Raw genomic sequence first — 25,752 nt, forward strand, 5'->3', positions numbered from 1 at the left:
TTTTTCCCCAAGAAAAGTGTTTTTATCAAGGAAAACTGAGATTTATCAAAGACAAACACTATGCTTGAAAACCAACTGTGTCTATTTTGCTTCTGAATGATGTCTGGCTGCTGTAGACTGTATGGCTTGTGCCCCCTTTCTCCTTTCTTGCCCAGGTGCCAGGTCTGGCAGGTTCTCTATCCTGCGTGACGTATCCAAGCATTCCTGTGATGTGTTACCTCCAAGTCACAGGGTAGGAAACTGCTGTGCAGCGAGAGAAAGATGAGAATGGGGAAGTGTGATTGAGACTGAGGAACTGCATGTGCTGCATTTCTAAGTGGGTTGATTACAAACTATTTCCTGCTGACATTTTTCATTTTGCAAAGATTCACTCAAGATTCAGTTTCATGGGGAAAAAATTGCACACTGTGTAAACTGTGTATGTGTGTGTTGTATGTATGTGCTCAGTAGATGACAGAAACAGAAAGAAAAGCAAAAAGTGTGGTTCTCACCCTTATCAAGACAGCATTCCTGTATTTGCATTGAAGTTTTCCCTGGATCAAACCAAGAAAATGCGAAGCACATATAATTTCCTTACTACACAGCAAGTCCAGTGTGGTTCTATTTTTACAACTGCATTTGGAAGTGTCCCAAAGGCAATAGATGCCCTTGCAATTCAAGAAGAACTTTGCACAATACTCATCTATATTTTGTTGGTGCAGTGAGCTAGAAGGGATCAAGAAGACTGACATTTGCTGATGGGGTTGCCATTGCTGGGGCTCCTAAATCATTCTTCACCTACACAGCTGAGCTGGTTCGCCCCCTGTACGTGGGGTTTACCCACAGATTAGTGTCTCGGGTCTGAGCTGGAAAAGCCTCTGGCTTGTTTCCCAGGGCTGTATACAGCTGGTGCTCAAGCCAATCAACTCTGACCTCTTAGCTTAACAGTTCAGCTGTCAGCTTCTAAAGAGAGATGACAGCATTTTCAAGCAGGCTCCATTATGCTTATCATCTAATGCTAATCTCTGCTCACACTGGGCTGATCTGTGAGGAAGTGTAAAGAAGCATAAATTCATGCAAAATGAATGGAGACGGTCAGTTTGTGCTGGTGTGTATGCTGTACTGCACTTGTACTTGCTAGTTCTTTGCTGCAGTAGGTGGATGATGGAGATGAGTAATAATTTGGTTTTGGCAGCAGTTGTTAGCTAAATGTAAGTCTATGCTTCCTTATACTACAGCTTGCACAGCAGGATCCAGAAGGGCATTTATATGGTGCACGGATGTGCCTTGATCCGTTGTCTTTGCCTCTTTGTGTACCCAGAAGAGCAGTCAGAGCTGTGCCTCTCTTCTGAATGGCTGTTGTCTTCTTGCTTCACCTCTTCCATTTTTGGGAGGCAGGCAGTGGCTTTTGCTCTCGACTACATGGCCAGGGCGGTATGCTGTCTACAGCAACAGTGTCGTGTCCTGTTCATGTCTGCTCTGCGCTGCTGTTCCTGCCCATGTATATGAAAGCCTGGAATGACTGCGGCTCAGGTGACCTGAAGATCAAATTGATGGGGTCAGGGTATTCACAGTGACTCAGATATCTAACAGTTTCTTAGGAAGGACTTAATCACTTGTAGAGATATACCTTTCTACATGCACTTTGCATAACTTTGGTCTTGCACATTACTGTGACAGCCTGGCCTAGATGCATTCTCCAAAAGCTCTAGTGTGAGTGACCCAATTCCTAACCAAAATTATCAACACTGAGCAATAAATAATCTAGAATGGATGTTTCATGTACCTCTTTTCCCTGCAGTATTCAACCATTTTCCTGTTCAGTTTCTTGTCCACAGACATCTGTTGGCATATCTGAAAGCAGGAACATGATTTTTTTTGCAACCAGGTTAGGAAGGACCTGTGAAAGCGGTGAGACACTGGCAGAGGCTGCCCAGAGAAGTTGTGGATGATCCAATCCTGGCAGTGATCAAGGCCAGGTTGGACAGGGGTTTTGATCAACCTGGTCTCCTGGAAGGTGTCCCTGCCCATGGCAGGGGGTTGGAACTAGAAGATCTTTAAGGTCTGTACAACTACTCTGTAATTCTGTGACCTGCTGCTGCATACTGCAAGCCATTTCCCCAGTGGACCCAGTGGACCTGGGCCTGGTTACATGAGGCAGTAATCGGCCCTTTTGTGTTTCCCTGGTTCTGATCTAATCCCTACAAAAGTCTGTTTCAGGATCGCATGGAAAAGATATGCCACAAGTAGCTTTAGAGCTTTCACTTAAACCTACTTTTGAACAGAAGAATTTCACTATAAGAAATCTTACATCCTGTATTAAGTTCTATTAACTAACACTTATGAACATATGATCTGGAAACACGAAGTTCCACACATTAAATCCATACCTGTGAATATATGTTAAATCCAAATGTTACTAATTACAAACAAATTTGGGTGGACTGGAACATCTGATTGTTATTCAGAACTGGCCTGTAAGAGAGGTGGTGGCTGGAAGACAACCAGTGGGACACAGGGATAATGCAAACATCAGAAAGACAAGAAGACGATGTCAATAAGGAAGGTGCAGCACACATTAAAGAAAGCTTTAGTAAAAATAAACTAGCAGTTCAATAAAATAATGTAGCAGCCCTCTAGTCTGACATTTCAAAAGCAGGAGAACTGAAACTGGGACTAAAGTGTCCACCAGAATATGACATGCTACAGGACACCAGAGAGGCTGTAAGGCAGAAAGCACAGTGATCACGGAAAGCTTCAGACTGCCTCCACAAAGTGGGAAATGTCAGACTGGGCTCTAATTCATGCTACATTTTTTAACAACATAAATTATTGGTTTACATGCAGTCAGACATCGCAGAAGGAGAAACCATGCAGCCATAAACAGCACACAGGGGCAGGATCAAATGTCACCTTTAAAATGATGGTGTGATAGTGACCACAATGTGCACGAGCAAAACATTCTTTTGGGAGTGGGAAGGTCAGAGGAAGAATATACAAAGCCCAGGAAGTAATCATAAATGAAATACTACCATTCAAAACACAGAAAATACATCCAAATTGGAAAAAACAAAGCCAACTCAGATGTGTTAAGTAAAAAATCATAAGGATGGCAAGGAAAAAATGTTGAGTAACACCAGACCAGATGCATTAATAATAAACCACCTCAGAAACAGCAAACCTGTCATGAAGACTACACAGCATGCAGGCGATAGATGCAGGAATGCTCAGAGAATATAAGCTTGGTACAGTGCTCACTGTGGAGGATTTCCACACTAGAACTTTTATCTGCAGGTGATGAGTTGGAGAAATGGTCTCAACCAAAGGGCCAGAAGTCAATAGAATGAACAGTGATATATCAGAAGGACCAGACAGTGTTCACACAGTGATTTTAAAGCAGCTCAGATATGAAATTGCCTGAGTAGTTACTGTGGAGTGTAACTTACTGCTCATGTCAGACTGGTACCAGAGGAACAGAGGGTGGCAGATGAAGTACCACTTCTTAAGAGGGCTGCAGAGAACAGCTGGGCAGTTATGGATGTGGAAGTTTCATTTCCACATTGGAAAAAAAAAGCCACAAGACAACAAAAAACAACAGAAAAGCAAGCAGAATTCAAAGGCACATAAGTGGGGAAAAAATCAGCAAGGTTTCTGCAAAGGGAAACCCTGCTTTTTTTTATCTATTACAACTCTGAAAGAGCCAGTGAACACATCAGTGAAAGTGAGCTGATGGATACACTTAGGCAACCCTAAACTGTCATGGAATAGAAAGGGATGTTCTCCCTCTAATGGTTGAAAGAGAAAGGAGGTGGCATCAAACAGTGAAATTGCATAATAAAAAGAGGTGCGGAAGAGACTGCATAGCTTAACATGCTTTCAGGAAAAACAGGAGGATTGCAAAATTTTCTGGTGGTACAAATGTCATAGATGAAGAGTTGTAGACTGTCATCTCTGCCAAATGATAAGTGATAAAATGGTAGATGACATTAAAGGTTGACAACTGTGAAGCAGAACACACTGGGAGGAAAATCAGTCCAACACACAAATGATGAGCACAGCAGACACTGGCACACAGGAAAGATCTAGCAGTAACTGCATAGAGTTCCGTGAACACATCAGCAACATGGTCAGTGTTGGACAAATTGCGGAGAGGAGCAATAAAATGATGAAAACCATTGTGACAACTTCAGCTTGAGAAGAAATGAAGCAGTCTAGATCTCTTTGAATTGGAAAAAAAAAAAAACCCAAACAGTGACTGAAGAAAGAATATGAGTAGTGACAAATAAGGGCACATGGACTGGCTATTTACACTTTCTCAGTTCATCAAATAAATAGCAAACGTAATAGTGACATGTGAAATGAAGAAAGGCATTTCACAGAGAAAAATGGAACTGTAAAACTCAGATGTACAAGATGTCCTGAAAGAAAACAGGACAGACAGGTTTAAAAATGTTCAGATAAATCTGTGGAAGGAAAAAAACCCCAGAACATTAAGATCTGTTAAATATGAAGATAGCTTCCTGGCTCCATAGGAAGCTTAACCAAGGACTGCTAATTCAGAAGATATTCTGAGGAGTTATTACTCCTTGTTTTACCTATCATCAGGGCAGTGCAGGAGCTGGGGGCTCCCCATAGTGGCAGGCAGGGCCTGTTCCACCACCCCAGGTCAGACCAGGGGTGACCAGTGGCAGACCCAGCAGCAGACATCAGACACCTCCCTGGGAATGGGAATGGGCCAAGTAAGAGAAAAGATGACTGTCAACAGCTTTCATATATATATAACATGGCAACAAAGAAGAAAGCAAAGAACTGTTTTCCTTGCACACAAAGTAATGGGCTTGAATGTTAGCAAAGGAGATTTCAGAGCATTTTTCTTAATCTAATGACTAGCGGGTAGAGTTGAGTACTATGCTACACTGTTGAGAGGTGAGGGGCTATCAATACTGAGAGATGTTGTCAGCAGTTTTTAAGAATGGGTTCAAACATCCATCAGGAATACTTTGTAACAGCTTGGAGAGGGATACTATCTCCTAGGGAGCTTCCATGAGAGCAAATACCAAAGGTTACCCTTTTTTTTGAGAGGCCTCAGCCTCCGCAGCCTGGCTCAATGAAGATATTTTAAAATGGAGAAAAATGCTAATAGAAAGTTGCTGCAATTTGCTTACAGGAACTAACAATGAGTATGTGAATAGGTCAATCTGCGCTTTTCTTGAAGGAATTTTGAAAATGTTTAGGTGACTTAAAGCCGTGCTTCCAGTGCGGAAAATATTTGCCTCAGGGAAGATGGGTGCTATAGGAATTTTATATTCTCCAGGATGCTGCAGCCTCTTTGGAATCTCTCAGACCTGGAGTTCAGGATCTTTTGACAGTCTTTCTCCAAGGTAAGGGCATTCACAACAGCTGACTCCTATCCAGGCACAGAATATCTCAAGTTGCAAGGGACCCATGAAGATCATTGAGTCTAACTCCCTGTTCATGGCAAGACTGCCTAAAATAAAAAAATACGACTAAGAGCATTGTCCAGATGCTTCCTGAACTCTGTCAGGCAAACTGAGTTAAAACCTCTCACATAGAGTTCCAAACCCCGGGAGGGGCACAGCCTCGAAGTGATTGCCCAGCTCTGAATTCCACCAGAAACTCAAGTATAATTAACTAATTTGATTAACAGTTTTCTTGGAGATAGTTAAGAAGCATCCACAGTACTATTGCTCCAGCAGTCAGCTCAGGGGCAGCTGCAGGAACGAGCAGGAGCCGGCACACAGCGGTGCTTTTCCCGGGGGGCGAGGAGCGCCGGGCTCCCGGAAGGACCTGCCCTACTGGCGCTGTCCAGGGTGCTGCACCGGCACCTCCGGCCTGGCAGCAGGGGAAAGTGGTGGTCCAAACCCTCTGGGGTTTGTTTTGCGCAAGATGAGAAAGCTCTTGCTTTTACCCCCAGATGTTCCTTGGTTATAATTCAGAGCGTCAACCAGAAGGCAGTTAATGTGAGGGTGCTCTTAAAGATATCTGTGCTCATGGCTTTGAAATTGTATTTTGTGTTTTCTCTCTTATGACCTCAAATTCATTGCATAGTCAGAAATCAATGCTGAAGACTAGATTATGGGTGTCTTGCAAGAAGAAAAGTTTTGAAGATTGACTGAGACTTTGGTTGCAGCAGGTAAGAATGCAGGTGAAAGGATTAGGTAAGGAGACCTATTCTCCTTACCTCTCTCTTCCAATTCAAAGGCAATTCTCCCTCTGGGAGGAAGTGAATCCCATCATTCAGATGTCTAGGAGCTATCATCGCTGTGCCTGAAAAATAATGGAATAGAACTGTGGCATAGAAGTTAATTACCATTATGTATGAGATTCGTAGGCAGTGATTGTAAGTATCCATAATAAATTCAGGAGGATCACAAAAAATACTGTTGCTAGACAGTGATGTTAAATTTGCACTTACAGGTGCAAAGTAAGAGTATAGAATAAAATGTTGAAGTGCCAGCATCTCTCTCTATGACTTGCAGTTCAGACAGCTCCAAAATGACTTGAAGAGCTGCAGGTTCCCAAATGCACTTCACAATCTCTTCATAGCTTTTGGATCTCTGTTGGAATTAGATATGAGTTTAATGCTCCAAAACCACTGATATTTCTATATGATAAGAAAGTCACTGTCTGGCTTTTCAAATAGTCTCCAAGGATATGAATGCTTAGTCTAGCTTTTAATACAAGGGCACTCATACCATTCATCAAGGAAGACTTTCTGACCCACTCAGTAGATAGCTGTTGTTCACATCTCTCTCAGACCTGTGTTTTTATGCAGCAAATGAAGGAGAGCACCATGCTGTGGTTATAACTCCTTTCTGGGGCTCAGGGTGCCCTGTTTGCTGTTGCTGTATTCATCTCTTCTGGACAGATTTGGAGCCAGTGTACATTTGCACAGCTTCACAACAGACTAACTGAGGCCTGTCTCAGGCATGGACAAAAAGTAAAATAAATTCTATTCTGCAAGACAGAGTCAGATGATTCTCTCTGGAGAGAGCCTGGTAGGAGTTTGAGAAGGCTTTAGGGGCAGAAGAACCCTATGCACTAAATTAGCAGCTAAGAAGAGCTAGAGAAGCTTTTTATTCCACATGCAGCCACATGCTCATGTCCCTTTCCACTGCCCTCGTGAAAGGTGCAAAGCAGCTGGAGGCAGCAGCCTTGAGATGGCCAAGCTTAGAGAAACCTTCCTAAAGCTGGTGCCACCATGGCCGCCCACAGGCTGGGCCAGGGCAGGATCAGAGGAGAGGGCTCATCAGGTCAGCTGGTGCCTGCTCAGATCCCTGCTCCCACCATTGTTTCTTGGCTCTTTTTTGGACCACAGAGCTATGGAGAGGTGACACCCACATCCTCTGCAAAATGGCTCTGTCAAATGCATGTGACAAAGGGTGAAAGGGAGAGAAGGTGAAGGTGCAGTGAGCGCAGAGACATGAGAATGAGGCAGAGCGTATGTCTGTTGGCTTAAATTCAAATCAACCAACCAATGTGATTGGAAAACTGGGAGAAAGTGAAGAGGCAGATGGAGGAGTGAGGAGGAGATGATGGCTTAGTCACAACAGCTTAAAGCAACACGTGAGAAGATCCAGAGCCAAGTCTTGCTCCCTTCCCTCGTTTCAGACTGTAAGCTCTTTGGGGAGTACACCACCTTCAAATACATGTTTTTACAGCCACAGTACAGTGGAGCCCAGGTCATGGAACACAGCAACACAAGTAACAAACCCTCTGCCCTTCAGCATAGTTCATTTTGATCTAAGCTGCTGTACCCAATACTTGCTTGGAGGTTTTAGAGAGAAATCTCTTTTTCTAATTATAGTTTTATAGAGAGAACAGTTTCCTTTAGTAGAATAAGTAATGACCTGATTTTTATGTGTGCTGCTCAGAGGGGAAAGCACAAAGCCAGTCCTGCTATATTCCTATGTGATCTTGTGGGAAGGCTCCAGCCTAATATTTGGCAAGCCTTACAGAAAACCCGCACTGCCGCAAACTAAGGAAAGCAATGAATAATTAATTTTCTGATCTGTTTCAGGATTGTTTTCTCCAAAATATCTATTTTAATAATTCATGTGATTTTTAGCTGCAACATGCTGCAGACGCAAGGGTACAGAAGAGAGCCGTACTGCTTTTCTGAGTGCAGCCTGGAGGATTCATCAGTACAAAATTCCAGCTCACATTGGACCAATTCAAAGTGAGGAATGAGAGGTAAAGATGGGTGGTTAGCAAGATTCAAAGTAGAACGTTCTCAAAAAATCACAGGTTATGAGAGCCATTCACAAAGGAGTCTTCCTATGATGCCAAAATGGTCATGTTGAAGGTGTCAAGCTTGTCAAGAGCCAACTGGGGACAGAGGAAAGTACATACAGAGTTCCCCTACTTCCCAACAGGACCTCTGGAGTGCCTGAATTTAGCATTTATAGAACTGCCCAGGTTTACTATTTCAGGCTGTAACTGATTCCTACTTCAGTCAGATACATCTATGTGGCATAGCTGTGGATTGGTTTCCTCTAGAGCTCGTGCAGGAATGACTCCAATCTACAAGACCGCACTAGTGGGGAACCCTGCAGTGCTGGCTGCCCCTGTGGAAGGGTCAAAAACCTCAGGGCACATTATGACAAAAATGGACAAGTCAGCAAATGAAATGTTAAAAGCTAACCACAGCCCATGAAGGGCAGGATAAGGGAAATTATGATTCCAACTGCAAAAGGAAACCAATATGTGCATGATGAAACCGGTGATTCTCTAGGTCAGTAGCAGCAGATCTGGGTACATTAACCTGAGCATTGGCGCTCTGTTCACATGCATCCTGCTCCAACTAACGCCACTTACTTCAACTAGCCACATGCTGAAAATCCTCTGCTTGCAGCAAAGTGCTCCAGTCAGCACCGCTAAGCCACTGGCACCCAGCTGTGCCCCACAGGGCACACAGTACAGATGCAGCTGCTGTTAAAGATTGGTCTTCCATTAGCAAGGACAATGGATTAATCCTCTTTACCTTCTACACGACAGGAAATTTTCCAGTCCAGCTTAAGTGCTGCTGCAAGAAACAGCAGGAGTTACAATTCTCCAAGACAAACTGCATAAATAAGATGGACTTTGATTGCCTTTAAAAATAGTACCTAGAAATGCCACGAGCATTTCAAAAAATACCTTCCTAAAGAGCCAGTAAGAACCTCAGAAAAAATAATTCTCCCTTCTCCAAAGGCAAAAAAAGCTACAAGCCAAGAAATGACAGAAAGCTGGAGCAGCACTCACTCTCCTCCCTGCTGTAATCAAAACCCGGGGCACAGATCCTGCCGGTGCTCACCACCCCAGCTTCACAGATGCTGGTGCAGCAGTGAGGTTACTGAAGACAAATCAGGGCCCACCTATGTTGCTGAAGGAGCCCTAGCAACAACTTAAATTCACATTAGCTGGCATAAATAGTGCTGTGCTATGGAAAGCGACACAGAGAATCTGTAATGTAGGGAAATACAGGCCACCCTTGTATAATTTTGCATATAGAACTAAAGAACCACAACACTATGTGGTCCTCTTTTCTGGCTTTAAGCAGACAAAGGTAAACATTTCCACAGTTTAAATCACATGCAAAGGTTTTTATCAACTATATTTTTACCTGTCTGCCCAAAGCAAGACATACTCTGTATAGCATCAGTACACTATCTTGTATTTTATAAACCAAAGAGCATCTTAGACTAACAACTTGGCTGGGCTTTTTTAAAAACACCTGTGTTGAATGCCACTGTCAGCATAAATTATTTGCCTAAGAAAAGTACCTGTTAAAAAACAAAGGGTCTGAAGAGCTCCACAGATTGGGCAGGCAGCACTGGTGGCCATGCAGGGCCAGGGATGATGCTTTCCCAGCAGCAAGCACCTGGGTGGCTTCATAGGAGCCTCCAGGAGAGGAGATATCAGGTGAAGTGCAGCAATCATCACTTTGTGGAAAGCTTTTCAGAAGATCCAACCTAAGTCTCCTCTACTCTTAGACAAACCAATACCTGGACCCTGCAGTGAGTATAAATCTTGATTCTACTTTCTTGAAACACATTTTTCACTTTTTTCTTCCTTCTGTTTCTCTCATTTTCTCCTCCCTAAGGAAACCAGCATCCAGCTCCTCACAGGTCAGCTTGGAGGTTATCTTTTTTTAATGAAAGTTCAGGTTTGCATTGTGGTAAGGGGCCATTATTGAGGACGAGGGGAGTCAGTGCCAGGCAGACATTCTCCCTCGGTAGAGCACAGCCAGTTTGGCAGGTACCAGGGACACTCTGCCCCAGGTTTGACAGGGGTTTTGAGAGCAAGGATGTCACAGGCCACATAGCTGAAGCATGAGTGGGCAGGAGGATAAGATCTGTAGGCACCGGCATGCAGAGGCTCCACAGGAGAGGGAATTTCACACTTAGCTTCATCAAAACCATCTCCCCGCAAGACAGGAAAAACGATCACCCAAAGCAGTGACACTACAGTGACACGATCTGACACTGAGACAGATGACATGTTCTGATTTTATTTCAAGTTGACACCTTGGGACACGGTGTAACAATTGAGAGGATCACAGCAGTAAGGAGGTAGCAGGGACCTTAATGCCTCCCTCCCTGCCAACTCCATGAGCTCCAGTGCAGAGAATCAAAAATAAACCAGCATAGCCTAACAAACTGCAGAAGATATTGAAGTCAGAGTGGGGCAGGCAAAGAAAGTGAGAGTCTAAGATTTGAAACAATGAAAAACTGTTGCTAGAAACTGATTTTAGAAGTTTCAAGAGTGATGCAAAGTCATCCTTGATTCTGCTGATTATCAATAACCAGTTTCCAAAATCAATGGTAGTTAAGTTCAACATGCAGTTTTTATTTCTTGTGTTTAATGCAAAATATGCAATAGTTAAAACTTCCATATTTCCAAATTAGTCAGAAAAGACTAATTATCACAACACCCCGAGAGTTTTGCTCATTAACTCCACGAGTGCAAGTTTCTAGCCCTGCAGAGAAGCCCTTATGCCCATCTTACATTTTAGCAAACAAATGAGAGGGCTTGAATGCAAGGAGCTTCCCAAGAACTTTAACTGTCCCCCATTGATTTACTTTTCACTCATAAAGTGATGGCCCAAGCCACAGCTAGAAATTGTATAAAGAACATGATCTGAGGAAGTTCAGATCACTCTTCGGATCAGGGAAATATCACAAAGCTGTTATAACCCCTTTTATCTCATCCGTTAAAGTAAGCCACTTTTCACCTGTATTAGTGCATATCTCAAAAACAAAACCCACAATGCTTCAGTTTAGAATGACATATAATTTATTAATATAATTCACAAGTAGTTGGGCACTACCCAATCTCCATATGCAAGTGATTTACACAAACATATAATACTAAAATTGATTGCTTAGAAGGTAAAAAATACCATGGGTATGAAATGCCATGGTAGATGCTGTTCAATATACTACACAATCTTCATGTCAGACACTTTTACTCATTTTTTAGAAAAAAAGGCAGTTTGCCATTTTTAATTCTTTTCATAAGTAGTCTGGGAAACTCAAGTGGTTTTTCTCTAAACCTTCTAATCAATTATTTCTCCCAGTTCTTAGGAACTGAATGGACAACCAAAGCAACATTCTCAAAAATCCAAAACCCCCACCCAAGAAAAACAAACCGAAAAAATCCACACCAAAAATAAAACAGATTTTTGCTGAATTCACCAAGCATAAGGTGACCAAATCATGTTGCCTTCCAACATGCAACACAAAATACTAACCCCTGTATGTTCAAAGGAATGTGCAGGAATTTAGACCATGCTTCACCATGGTGGTGTTGGTGACAACAGCCTGATGACAGAATTTTTGGCCCCTGCCAGTATCCAGTGGTTGTGAGTGTGTTTGCAGTTCACTGTGGATGCATTAGCATTGCCAGATCATTTGGTATTCATGCAGATGTGGAGTCTGATTACAATTCTGCATAAACTCTTCTCACTGAAACTTGTGTCTCATAAGCCTCATTAATTCTGCATTAAGCATATAATGGCTGCACAGAGAAAACTGGACTTTAATGTGTTTGCCTGCATCAATTAAGTTACGCACACTATCTTCTAGATGAGGTCCAAACAAATATTTTGCTTGAAATGCCAGTAGTTACCTTAAAACATACCAAGAAGTTAAAAAGCTTTCACAATACAAGATCCAGCTACTTAATCCACATATACAAAAACACAGCTAGAGAAATACAATTCAATTGTCAATGCTGAATTATGAGGAAAGTCTAAAAAAATAGAAAACCTCTGATATCCAGACATCAATTCAGAATGTGACACTGCATAATGTGGTAATATGAGCACCCATTTAAAATGAGAAATCCCCAACGAGAGAAGCAGAAGGGGATCTAGTACGTGTGACAAAAAAAAAAGATGAATATTGCACCAAAAACATGCATACAATTGCCATGTCATTCAGTATGCTAGTGATGGTCCAAGTCGTGATCTAACACAAGAGTGAGACAGTATTTCCAAATGAAATTGAATGAGTAACTACATATTGATTAAACTTTCTGATGCAGCAAAGTGAGGGCACAGAGCCATTTCTGGGTTCTGGAGCTGTTTCAAGATTTGCTTGTGAAATTTCTCTCTGACACGATTGAACTCCATTATATCCAGCGGATCCTCTTCAATCCAGAATTTGTGGAATTCATGCATTAAGTAGCCTACAAAATAATAAAAAAGCAGAGTATGTAAAGATCACACACAAAATTATGAAGATCAAATCCTGGTCACTAAGGTCTGACACATCACAACAGTATGCAGGGACAAGACTAAACCCGTTCTGGACAAACCCCAAATGTGATGAGTATCACACATTGGCAGAACTTCTCACAACAAACACAAGAAGTCACTAGCTGTCTTGACACACAGATACGTGAACTAAAATATTAAACTAATGAGTATAAAAGCAGGGAAAGATGCTGCTGATGCTGCTCCACCAGCCTTTTGTTTATATGTAAGTTCTGCCTCACAGACATTTCCTCACAGGTACATTGCTTACCCTTCACTAAAATAGAGAACATACTCATAGGTAATGTAACTGTCATAGGTAATATAACATCATGTCTTTCTGTATTAACACTTCCTCCTCATGCATAATTTTACCTTGTGTGTGCATGACCTTGCTGGAAATGTTGTTTAACATTTATGTCTATGATCCTGGAAAGATGAGTGATAAGGTGATATACAGAACCACTTTGGTAAGACATTCCTGTTACAGGAAATGTGACACTCCATGGCAGCCTTGGATGCAGCGACCACAAGATGGTTGAATTTGAGATCCTCAGGACAGTAAGAAGAGTGTGCAGCAAGCTCACTGCCCTGGACTTCAAGAGAGCAGACTTTGGCCTCTTCAGGAACCTGCTTAGTAAGGTTCCATGAGATATAGCCCTAGAGGGCAGGGGGGCCCAAGACTCTCGGTTGATATTCAAGGATCACCTGCTACAAGCTCAGGAGTGTTGCATCCCAACTAGAAGTAAGTGCAGCAGGAGGGCCAGGAGACCTCCTTGGATGGATAAGGAGTTGCTGAGGAAAATTCAAATGAAAAAAGAGGCTTATAAAAGGTGGAAGCAAGGACAGGCGGCCTGGGAAGAGTACAGGGATGTTGTCCAGGAAGCTAGGGACCAGGTTAGGACAGCCAAGGCCCAGTTACAATTAAACTTGGCTAGGGATATTAAGGATAACAGGAAGGGATTCTACAGGTACATAGCAAATAAAAAACAGACTAGGGACAATGTAGGCCCCTCTGGAAGCTCTTGGGAGAACTGGCTACACAGGATTTGGAGAAGGCTGAGGTTCTGAATGACTTCTTTGCCTCAGTCTTCACTGGCAAAGGCTCTGACCACACCACCCAAGTCTTGGAAGGCAGATGCAGGGACTGTGAGAATGAAGACCTTGGGCCCACTGTAGGAGAGGATCTGGTTTGAGACCATCTTAAAAATCTGAACATGCACAAGTCCATGGGTCCTGATGAAAGCCATCCGCAGGTCCTGAAGGAGCTGGAAAATGAAGTTGCTAAGCCACTGTGCATCATATTTGAGAAATCATGGCAGTCAGGTGAAGTTCCCGATGACTGGAAAAAGGGAAATATAGCCCCCATTTTCAAGAAGGGGAAATGGATCACCCAGGGAATTACAGACCAGTCAGTCTCACCTCTGTGCCTGGCAAAATGTCAGAGCAGATCCTCCTGGAAGGCATGCTAAGGCACATGAAAAACAACAAGGTGCTTGGTGACAGCCAGCATGGCTTCACTAAGGGGAAATCCTGCCTGACCAATTTGGTGGCCTTCTATGATGGGGCTACAGAACTGATGGACAGGGGTAGAGCAGTTGATGTCATCTACCTGGACTTGTGCAAAGCATTTGACACTGTCCCACATGACATCCTTGTCTCTAAATTGGAGACATCAATTTGACGGATGGACCACTCAGTGGATAAAGAACTGGCTGGATGGCCGCATGCAAAGAGTTGTGGTCAATGGCTCAATGTCCGGCTGGAGACCAGTAACGAGTGGTGTCCCTCAGGGATCAGTGTTGGGACCGGTCTTGTTTAACATCTTGGTTGCTGACATGGACAGTGGGATTGAGTGTGCCCTCAGCAAGCTTGCCGATGACACCAAGCTGTGTGGTTCATTTGATACCCTGGAGGGAAGGAATGCCATCCAGAGGGACCTTGCCACACTTGTGAGGTGGGCTAATGCCAACCTCATGAAGTTTAACCATGACAAGTGCAAGGTCCTACACCTGGGTCAGAGCAATCCCAGGCACAGCTACAGGTTGGGCAGAGAAGAGATTCAGAGCAGCCCTGCCGAGAAGGACTTGGGGGTGCTGGTCGATGAGGAAATAAACATGAGCCGGCTTCAGTGTGTGCTTGCAGTCCAGAAAGCCAACCGTATCCTGGGCTGCATCAAAAGGAGCATGACCAGCAGGTCAAAGGAGGTGATCCTGCTCCTCTACTCTGCTCTTGTGAGAACTCACCTGGAGTATTGTGTGCAGTTCTGGTGTCCTCAACATAAAAAGGACATGGAACTGTTGGAACAAGTCCAGAGAAGGGCCACGAGGATGATCAGGGGACTGGAGCACCTCCTGTATGAAGACAGGCTGAGGAAGTTGGGGCTGTTCAGCCTGGAGAAGAGAAGGCTGCGTGGAGACCTCATAGCAGCCTTCCAGTATCTGAAGGGGGCCTATAGGGCTGCTGGGGAGGGACTCTTCTTTAGGGACTGTAGTGACAGGACAAGGGGTAATGGGTTAAAACTTAAATAGGGGAAGTTTAGATTTCATGTAAGGAGGAAATTCTTTCCTGTTAAAGTGGTGAGGCACTGGAATGGGTTGCCCAGGGAGGCTGTGAATGCTCCACCCCTGGCGGTGTTCAAGACCAGGTTGGACGAAGCCTTGAGTGATATGGTTTAGTGTGAGGTGTCCCTGCCCATGGCAGGCGGGTTGGAACTAGATGATCTTAAGGTCCTTTCCAACCCTAACCGTTCTATGATTCTACCCTTAGTTTCTTGCTATTTAAAAGCACTCTAAGATGACAGGAAGATCACTTGTTCAGGTACTTGGCAGGGGTTTCTTGAGTTATTTGTTGGGATTGTTTTGGGTTTTTTTTTTTTTACCCCTTAGTTTGGTAGTGGAATCAATCACAACCCAGAACTTAATTCAGTCATCCTAAAGACAGAAAAAGACCGGAATGACAGTCCCTGTGCTGTGTCAGGAGATTCTGATAGTATGGGTAGTACAAAAGTGTTACCAGTAGTACAGTTTATGTATTTCCCACACCCCTCCCCAGACACTTACAGAATGTCTGCTGAAAGTGCGTTAGTGTTGGTGCTTCTGGAGCAACATTGTAGAAGTGGGTCTTCAGAGCTCCACTCACAAGCAGGTTGTATGCGAGGTCTGTTATGTTAATGCCCACGATAGCGAAAGAATAGCTGTGAGATAAAAAAGCAGCAACATTTGTTGAACGTTTGTCTTATTTCATTACTCTGTAAGAAACACTGATGACTGAAACTGCAGATCTTGTGTGCTACTGAGGTGTATTAATTTTCTCCTTTGTGAGCTTCCAATGTGAGGCGGCTGGAAAACACCACATATTTATCCTGTCTGCTTTGTACACTCTAATGGCAGTGTTTCCATTGTGAAACCTATGGTCACAGCGAAAAACAGGCGTTTCTTCACTGTGCCAGCATTTTCAGTGGAGCAGCACTGATTCATTCCTATGGAATAAGAACAAGCCCAGGCATCCCTCTGCTCACCTCTGACACAGGACAAGCACTCCACACAGTGTTTATTCTGCAGGGTGACCCATCATTTGCTATTTTAACCCATCTGCCCCGCTGGAATTCATTGCCCACAGTTAGAAACATCTGGCTTCAACAATCAGTCCTACAAAGACATGGCTAGAGAGCCTGTAAAAGAGATCCAGCTGAGTCACCTCCAATGTCTTCCTAAGAGAGAACTAGAAACACAGGCCAGAAAACAGGCAGAAACCTAAATCAGAGCATGCTGGAAACAGAAATAACAAAATCAAACTCATGAAGCAAACTCCTGTCCTGCTAAAAGATATCAACAAGGAAAGTACATTTTAGCAAAATGCAACTCAGAAACTAGACGTTATTTCTTGATTTGTAAGCCTGTTGCATAAAGAGCTTGATGTTCCTGGCAGCGACTATTTCCCAAGAAAATGTACAATGTCCCACGCCGACATTTAGCGATAAAAGCAAACTTGTTTAGTTATTTAATGATTCCTCCCCTCCTCTAAACACAGCTGTCTTCTGCAGACTGTCCTGGGTATTTTTTCCAGTTTTCTCTATCAAGCAAACCAAATATGTTCCTTTTCTTTAACCTTTGATACATTTCAGAAGGAAAAAATAATAAAAGTCCAGAAGTTAACTGCAACATGGGGCCTAATGGCAAGTTTCACAGAGAAAGTAAATATGGGCATTAAAATGTTGTATTACAGATTTTCAGATACGCTCAGAAAGAACAACCAGTTCCATACTCATGAATAATGCAGCTGTACCAAACCTACTGCTTAAGAAGAAAGAAACCTAACTAATATTTCTTCCCTATTATGCCTTCTTGAAAGCAGATCAGAACCTGGCTCTGACAGTAAGAAGTGAGACTTGATCACATTACACTTTAAGAAGAGTTAAACAGGTATTCATCACTGCACTATTCATAGCATACAGAGAAAGCTTCTCCTTTTTGGTTATTTTTCCTAATTCTTACTTTAAACTGCTTTTCCTGTAATCTTTGATGAAGGTCAAGGTGCGGTTAAGACAATACATGTCAGTATATACACCAAAATTTCCTTTAAAATGTAACCAGGAAACACCTTTTTCCCCTCAAATATACAGCAGCATTGTTAACTGTTGGTGTGTGGCAACTTGAAAAGGACTTTTAAACTTACCCAATTGCTTTATCAAACTTTTTCTTCTCCCATTCAGCTTTGCTCAGCTGGCTAAGGGGGGGGGGGGGGGAGGGAGAGAAAAACGATTAAAATCTGGCACTTGCCATGCAACACTGAGTGATAAATATTTTCTTTCAATTTCTTTGATATCATAACATAGACTGAACGTGGTATTCTACCTCCATTGAGATAATCACATTTAACTCTGCTTTTGACGGAATGGACTGGTATGAAAAGACTCAAAATGAGTAACTGTCTTTATGGCATTGCTGATAAACTTGTTTAATCTTTATCAAGTATGCATCTATGGCAATGCTCTCAGCAAAAGCCAGTTATTTTCTATAGTGCCCACAAAGATAATCCATTTAGATTAAGTCTGAGCTATACAGAAGTTGAAAAAATTACATTTCTTTTAACTCAAAAGATTTTTTCAGCCTTTGGTGTTTTCAAAGATATACATGGCTCTCATCATTGGAGGCATGATTCACCTGAAGCAGCAAACATGAAAAATGCTCCTCTGACAGAAAGTATTTGTGTCCACCCAAATCAGAAGCCACTCAAGAGTCAAAAATAAGGATTAGTATTTCTTATTATTTGGCACAATAATGCAGAGCTTTTCAAGGACACAGAGGGTCCCTCCCATAAAATTGGTTAGAAAACAGACTGATTTTAGACTAAATTTCTGCCGTTCAACATTTTCATTTATAGAGTTGTGTGAAGCAACCAGTCAGCTGATATCCCACTAACCAGGTTTTAATCTACTCTCATGGAGCAAGCTTAGCAGAAATCATTGCCTACATTTATCACCAGCTAAAAGCAGGCATGGAACCAACCTTAGACATGCCTGGGGGAGTTTTGCCTTGGTAAAGCAGATCAGATTTTGCAAGCTTTAGATCCGAAATTACAGATACCATTGTGTTCTTGGACTATACTTGAGCTACAATTAGTATATATTACACTAAAAACAATACCCTGACCTTCATGTAAATACAGTATTTTAGAATTCTTGCTATTAAGTACCGAGGTTCATACCCATTCTGACCTGAGTGTCACCAGGTGGCATGAGTGAAGACAAAACATCACCTCCTAAATGGCTTAGCATACAAGAATACATCAGTCTTCACTCATTTCTCTAAAATCTTAACTGCCTTTGTAGGCTGTGCCATAACATCAGTTAAAAAAAACCAAGCAAGCCCTGAATAATAAAGGTGTAATGTAGGATGTGGACAAGCAATACAATTCAACAGACATAGAAATTACATGGATCATGATCTCATCAGAAACTAGCATGGCTGCTAAGCAACCACACCAGGAAGAACACCACAGGCACCACCAGCAGTATCTATCTTCTACTGAATTCCCTTTCAAGGGCTAGAAATTGCACATGCTCACACAGCGCTCTAAGACAGTCCTTGGTAATCAAACATGTAAATGAAGAGCACTTGTGTGTTCCAAATGCTTTTTTTCACAGAATCAGCATTGAGAACTCAACCACAAAATACTGAGGAGATTAAAGGCTTCACAGGATTCAGATGTGGACCTTCTATAGGGAAATCTAACATTACTAGCAGAAGAAAGATGCCTTTTAAGGCAAATGATTACTATGCAACTGGCTAAGAGGCATCTCCACCCCCAGTAATTAGAGAATAAGTCTCCTATTCACAAATCATTCTCAACACAAAATTTATGCCACTTGAAGGTACCGGATTTCTCAACAGTCAGGAGAACAGGCTGGCCAGATTAGACCCACCACTTGTCAGGGTAGACAGAGTATGTGACTATAAATAAAGGGGCTCTTCAGCTGTCCTAATAAATCCTTGGCCTAGACTACTTTTGATTACCAAGTGAGTCACAGTGGCATGGCTTAGACTTTTTTTCCTACATGTAGAAGTCCCCCACATTTGTTCCTTAAGCCTGGTACTAAGTAAGTCTAAACCACAATGCTTTAGCTGCATCAAGCAAGGTTGATTTCATTCTTTATATATATAAGTATTTCCTAAATATAAGCTCAGATGTTGCACCATCAGCTATGTTTGAGTTAACTTTAGAGAAACGAATACGGATCTCTCCATGTTGCAACAAAGACTTTCAGTTTATAACACGCCAAATTTGCTGTATGGTTTCATCTTTATTTGCATGTTGGGTCTCGTAAAAATAAGAGAAAAGAAAAAAAAAATACCTTAGTTCCTTCTTAGTGACTTCCCTTCATTATGAAAAGATAAAAGAATTAAAAGAAAGGTAAATAAAAATACAAAATCACTTGAAATTATAAGTATAAATGAAAACATTTAATACTAAGTTTAACTATTTCTAAAGGTTCAGTATATAAGTTTGCCTCTTGGACTTGATCAGTTATCATGGATGGATCATGATCATGATCAATTCAGTACTTGAAAACAGATAGCGTGTGGCAAGACCCAAGCATATGCCCAACAAAAAACACCTCCCCCCTCCTGCCCCAAATTCCAGCCAGGACAGTGCTCTTTCAAGTTATTTTTTTACTGGTTTCAGACATTACCTGTATTTAGGATGAAGAGAATCAGAGAGAACTTGCTGAGCTATCTCAGTGTCCCATTCAGCAAAATACCTGCAGATATACACGTTTAGGGTGAATCGCGTACGAAATACAATGAAAAAAGCGTCTTAACTTATACTGAGCTGTCCACGGTAGGACACTACATGTGTTGTGCAGTATGAGTAGCATTTAATGTGTTAAATTTATTAAGCTACTACTTAGACCCCAAAATGAAAGTGCAACCCCATGAGTGCTCAGTGAATGTGCATTACCAGAGTCCCCTTTCTATCCATCCTACAAAAAAAAAGAAAATCAGTTGCTTATTACTAGAGCATGCTGGCTTTTGAGCTCAAGAGAAAGCAGTTCAGGCTTCTGGATGTGGCAGATTCATTACGCAAGATAAGAGTCATCACAGGAGACTAAGAACTGAAATACATAGTAGTGATTCATCTCAGTTGGAAGTTCAAAGCCAGAGTCAAGAGTCCAGCTCCTCCACTGAGCTTCCCTAAACAGTGACGTACAGACAGTGGATGATTTATGTCCTTCAATCTGTAAAAGCAGAAAATATTTCTTTTTCCCCTCACAGGGGGAGGTTATTTTCCTAAATGTTTCAAAGTTATGTACAACCTGCAGTAGATAAAAGGGCTGGAGGAAATAACAGTCATTGATTGATTCCCAAATTACCAACCACACATGGTACCAACACCTGGTGTGCATGAGGCAGAAGGGAAAAGTCATGTAAACTCACTGCTTAATTTTGAGTATAGACAGAAACAGAAGCAGCAGTCTAACTACAGAAGTCTGCCATCAAGATCACATTTCAAGTGTTTTGGCCAAGAATTCAGCATGAAATTCACAAACAAGAAAGCTGAGCAGTAACATAACCCTCCCGCCTATTCACATGCAGGGCATTTTGTTTAATGAGATCTAGACATTTGGTGAAAATATACTTTACAGTTTCTTTCTTGTGGGAATAGAATGTTAAATTACTGTGTCACAGAGAAACTAAGATTAAAAAAGGGTTTAGCAAGTGGTGCTCCTGAGTTGAATCAGGAATACCAAACCAAAGGAGACCCCTTCAAGAACAGAAACCCTCCAAAAACTGGGCTAGCAAACAAATTCTGTCAGTTTTTTATCAAGTCCCTAACACTTTTATATGTTATTCCCACAGACTTGCTAAAAACCTGCAAGTAATGCTGCTTTCATGACTTCAGACACACATCGACAGAGGAACATACTTACACCAAGTTATATAAGCCCAGGAGACCCATCCCTCTAAAGTCTGTTTTAGGATCATCACCTTGGAAACCAATTTCACACCACTGCTTTGAAATCCGAGCTTTCAATGGCGAATTGGGCTTCAAGCATTTCCACAACTAGGAAAATTACAGGTAAAATGTAATGAAACTTCCGCACATTAGTAAGGTTTCTTCATTTTAAACCAAGCTATGTTCTTATGCAACATTACTATCCCAGCAACCCAGGCATCAGCTCAAATTAAATTCCTGGAGGTGAGGAAAGTGGGGAGAAATCCCAAACCGCTATTAAGCACTGCAGACATTTCAGCCCTACAAGGCCCTTCTGACCTTATTGGCAGCTGTTGTAATGTCTCTCAGAAGAGCTTGTTTTGTTCACACCTTATGCATCAAACTAGTGTCTGCCTCCATAAGCACAAAGACAGGAATGGGCTGCAATTTGGTTGTAAATCACTGTCAGAGCTGCAGGCAATCAGCCCTCAAGTCCCTGAGGCCCTGCAGTAATCTTTTCTCCAGCATCTTTTGCAAGTCTCCAGAAGGGTTATAAATCAAGAGTGCTGATTTGGCTACCACAGTGCTGAAGAGCAAATCAGAGAACATAAAACAAAAATCCATACAAGAACAGCATGTGCCACCTCCATACTTAACTAAGGGGGGAATCATTCATTGATCTTGCATAAAGAAGAAAAAAGACAAAGTGATTTAACAAGACAGATCCTCATCTGGAATAAATCCACTTAGCTGCACTGGTCCAACAACTTTAGTGCCTAAATAGCATGTTGCTAGGCACCTACAAGCAGCCTAAATTCACATATCTGATAAATACATAACTTTCTGCACATCTCATGTGCCATATCACAAACTCTCCCTTTCCAAAGTGTATTAAGAAATCAGGTGTTCTCCATAAGCTATGAGTAGGTAAGTAGGGCCTCAAGAACTACAAGACAAGGCTTTCCCAAGAGAAGGAACTATATGCATGTTTCCCAGATAAGAAAACCCCAGAAACTGTTGATTTTAGCAATTCTAACTGCACTAAAAATTAAGCGCCTTAGGAAGGTCAATAATTTCACTTTGTAATGACTGCATAAAGCATCATTGTTTAAACCATATTTGCTATCTTTCTCACTCATTCATTGACAATAAATGCAGTATTATTCATTAGTTCAATCACATTAACTTAATCTTTCTCTCATTCAAGTGCCCTCCTGGTAAACATGAATAAATGATAGACATTAGGAACTTGAATTACCCATTGCAGAGATCACTTAGCAGAACACCTAGAAGGAATGAAAAGCAACTGGCCTATTCTTCCCCCGCATGGGACAGAATTAAGCCCTTGGATATATTTCCATTTGACATGAGAATTTGCAAAAGCAAAACTCCTGCTGTAAAAAAGTGCTGACACACAGGTTACACTGAAGGCAGATAGCAAAACTGATACTTTCTTCAAAATGATGAATTTTACAGCATAAACTGTACTGCTTAATCTCCCCTCAGATAAATGCTCGGTTTCTATTCTGCTTTCATTCTCATGCAGTTATGTTGTTAAAGCACTTGAGTGACTACACATTATCAACTGACATGAATCTCAGGAGCATCCAAGAACCAGGACCTTGCCCTCACAGGACAAGGGTGGCCAGGGAGGAGACCACAGCCAGCTCCCCTGCGCTTCTCACCTGTGATTCTGCCCTCAGACCCAAATTCTTGTTCTCTGGGCAGTGTAGATGACCAGTTTATTTAGAGATGCTTTCCTGGAGTCAAAGGCCCTCATTAAACCTGCAGACAGGTACCTGGTATTTTCAGGTACCAATGCTACAGGCTGGCGCCCGGATCTCTCACCCCCAGGACACAGGCTTCCTCACTAGGTAAATCTGTGTGTCCTTATAGTTAAAAGCCTACTCTACCCCCAGAATTTTGTATGTTTGGCTGTACAAGGGCAGGACTTTAACAGGAGGATTCCATCTGACCCATCCTACCTGGTAGCTAGAAGCATTCCTTCAGGGGCAGCTCTGGATTTTCACTCCTAGTCGGTGAGACTCCCACCTCCCAGCAAGGAGCCAACTTTAAAGACAGCTTTCCAGATACCTACAAGAACTCTCTGACCATTTGAGGCATTTGATAGAAATAATTACTTACATCTGTATGTGTTTATATACAAGATGCCTACTGGGATTTCTGGAAGTTACTGGAAGCCCAAGTAATAAGGTAACATTTCTAGAAGCTCCCACTGTAATTTGTGTGAAGCATTATGCTGCAAACCAGAGTGTGGGAAACAGCTTCATCATAATGCCACCAAATAGGTGATATGTTTTATAAGCCCTCTGAAAATTCTGTAAAAAGCCATTTTCCTGCAGATTACTATTCTATGTTTCTTGCCATTTTTCTTTCACTAGCTATGATGAGAAAGAGGATCAGAAGAAATAATGGAACTTACTACTAGACTTCTACCCCTTTTATTCCTTTCTCAATTCTTTTCTAATACAAGAGCTCTCTAGCTCTCCCTCTGCTTATGGCTTCAAGACTGTCTTCCTGAAAAAATACTTTCATCATCTGTTCCAGTGCAAGGCTTTCCTGAAATCATGAAGTAAAACCTAACTGGCATGGTTGTCATCACTCTGCATACATTATCTAAAGAATGGTTTCATTTTGTTTTCATTTGAAAATAGACTTGGTAAATGTAAGTGCACAAGTCATCATCTCTCGCCCTTCCACCCTACGCAATGAAAGCTAGAGGGTTGCCATTGTGATACACAATATCTTCAAAGATGCAAGAAATTGAAGAAAAAAAAAATCCAGTTAAGAGAGAAAAATACCCTTCTCACATTGAAGAAAAGAGTACTGAAGTAGGACATCAGCCTACTTTTACAGGGTTCATAGCACAGAGCTGTTATCTGCAGTAAGAGCTGGGTATCCAGTGCCTTGATATAGTCCAGCCAAAGGACAGGCATTCATCAAGCTGCTTGCTTGGCAGGGTTTACACTTACACCCAAACCAGATTAATATGCTATATAACCTTGAAACAGGTACACGATGGAGAAGGCAACAATGCCTCTTGATGTTTCACAGAGAGGCTGTTTGCAGCTGACACACACAAAAAGGGATGCCCTTTAAGTACCTCTCAAGCACCTACCTTCAGAAGCATTTCCTCATGTTGTGGATTCTCTGAGTCATATGGCTCTCTGCGAAGCTTTTCAACCTCTGCAATCAGATTTCTGTACCCCACAATCTGCAGCAGGCATGCTTGAAGAGATACTCCCAACCTCAGCAGAGGGGGAAAAAAGTAACATAATCCAGCTCAATCATACGAACAGCACTACTAGGTACCTACCAGTTTAATTCATTAATGTACATGAGTAATATTACATCTATTAATTGATAGCCCAAGACTTTAATTACAACGGGAGTATTTCAGAGATCAATATTATATTAAACAAGGTTGTGAAATGCTTAGTGCCTTCCTTAGATGATAAAATTGGGGATTTTTTTTCTAAACATGCTTCCCTTTTTATACCCTACAGGTGTATAAAAAGGCTGCATTTTAAAGAAAGCTGAAAAGCCTGACAAGACTGCATGTGAAATGTTGTAGTGCCTCACTAAACCACAGATGTAATGTTTTTAACTACTCTATAAACTTGGAGTAGTTTAGAACAGAACGTGACAGGTCGTGGCAGAGCAGTTTTATCTTAAAAGAAAAAAAGTTGTATTTTTAAGTTCCAAGTTGCACAACACATACAAAGTAAGCCACATTTGCACTTTATCTAAAGCCAGTCAGATGTTCTATGCAACGTTATTCATGGCAGGGGAAAGTGGGTGGAATTAGTTTCCCCACTCTCCTTTTCGTTAAGGAATGCTGTCCTCCTTGCCAAATAGAGGAGGCAGGTGAGCTGCCGATGCCCCACGCCTCCTCCGTGCCATCCCTGCGCTGGCAGTGTCAGCTCTCAGAGAACAGGAGCAGCCTGCCTGGTCTTGCGTTCAGCTCCAGGTGCTCCACCAGACAGAGGAGAGTCCAAAAACTGGGAGTATTTCAAGGACTGCCTGCACAGTTTGTGTAGGCTGCACATGTCACCTGGTTATTCTACCTACTTCATTCCACCACTAAATATACACACACATCTGCGAGACATTGATAAAGGGAAATTACTGGGGGTCTCCTCTTCAGGTCACAGCGGCCCACAGCCTTCAAGAACAGCTCAGTGCAAACACCCCTAGGATGCTAGTTCAGCTCTGCAAATACGCTACATTAACCAAAAAAAATAAAAAAAAAAAAATCCGTGCATTTAGATTTGCAGAAACACAAACAGCATGACACACCTCCCCGTCTTTACCACAAGAGATTTCAAGTCGCTGCTATGCAAGAGAAGGCCAGAGCTTCTGAACAAGACAGACTGGATGCAGGTTTTCTTATGTTCAAGAGTGGGCAAGTCGATGAATTTTCCTTAATCCTGACTGAAGAAATACTGACCTGCTTTTGCTGAAATTTCTCCAGAGAACTTTAGTGTAAAATAAATGGCTCACAAGCAAAACTGCAGGGCAGATGCTTCAAGTTTAGCAGAATTATGATTAAT

At 42.1% G+C, this 25,752-nt stretch overlaps 1 protein-coding gene across 4 annotated transcripts in view; it reads right to left on the minus strand.

Moving 5' to 3' along the window:
• Positions 1 to 11,254: 11,254 nt before the first annotated feature.
• The window catches only part of ELMOD1 (ELMO domain containing 1), a 40,789-nt gene continuing 26,291 nt past the window's right edge, over positions 11,255 to 25,752 (minus strand). For 3 of the 4 annotated variants that reach the window (XM_061457794.1, XM_061457796.1, XM_061457795.1), the window contains 7 exons: positions 24,318 to 24,447; positions 21,174 to 21,307; positions 19,935 to 20,003; positions 19,596 to 19,619; positions 17,417 to 17,467; positions 15,802 to 15,935; positions 11,255 to 12,672 (listed from right to left, as the gene is read on the minus strand). In XM_061457794.1, the coding sequence (XP_061313778.1) occupies positions 12,500 to 12,672; positions 15,802 to 15,935; positions 17,417 to 17,467; positions 19,596 to 19,619; positions 19,935 to 20,003; positions 21,174 to 21,307; positions 24,318 to 24,447 (715 nt within the window). In that variant the 3' untranslated portion in view covers positions 11,255 to 12,499. The remainder of the gene's footprint in view (positions 12,673 to 15,801; positions 15,936 to 17,416; positions 17,468 to 19,595; positions 19,620 to 19,934; positions 20,004 to 21,173; positions 21,308 to 24,317; positions 24,448 to 25,752) is intronic. The other variant, XM_061457797.1, reaches the window with a different exon arrangement.

This window comes from Pezoporus flaviventris, unplaced genomic scaffold (genome assembly GCF_033815535.1).
Source record: "Pezoporus flaviventris isolate CSIRO_AGI_PZ_B2104156 unplaced genomic scaffold, CSIRO_AGI_Pfla_v1 ptg000025l, whole genome shotgun sequence".
NCBI lineage: Eukaryota > Metazoa > Chordata > Aves > Psittaciformes > Psittacidae > Pezoporus > Pezoporus flaviventris.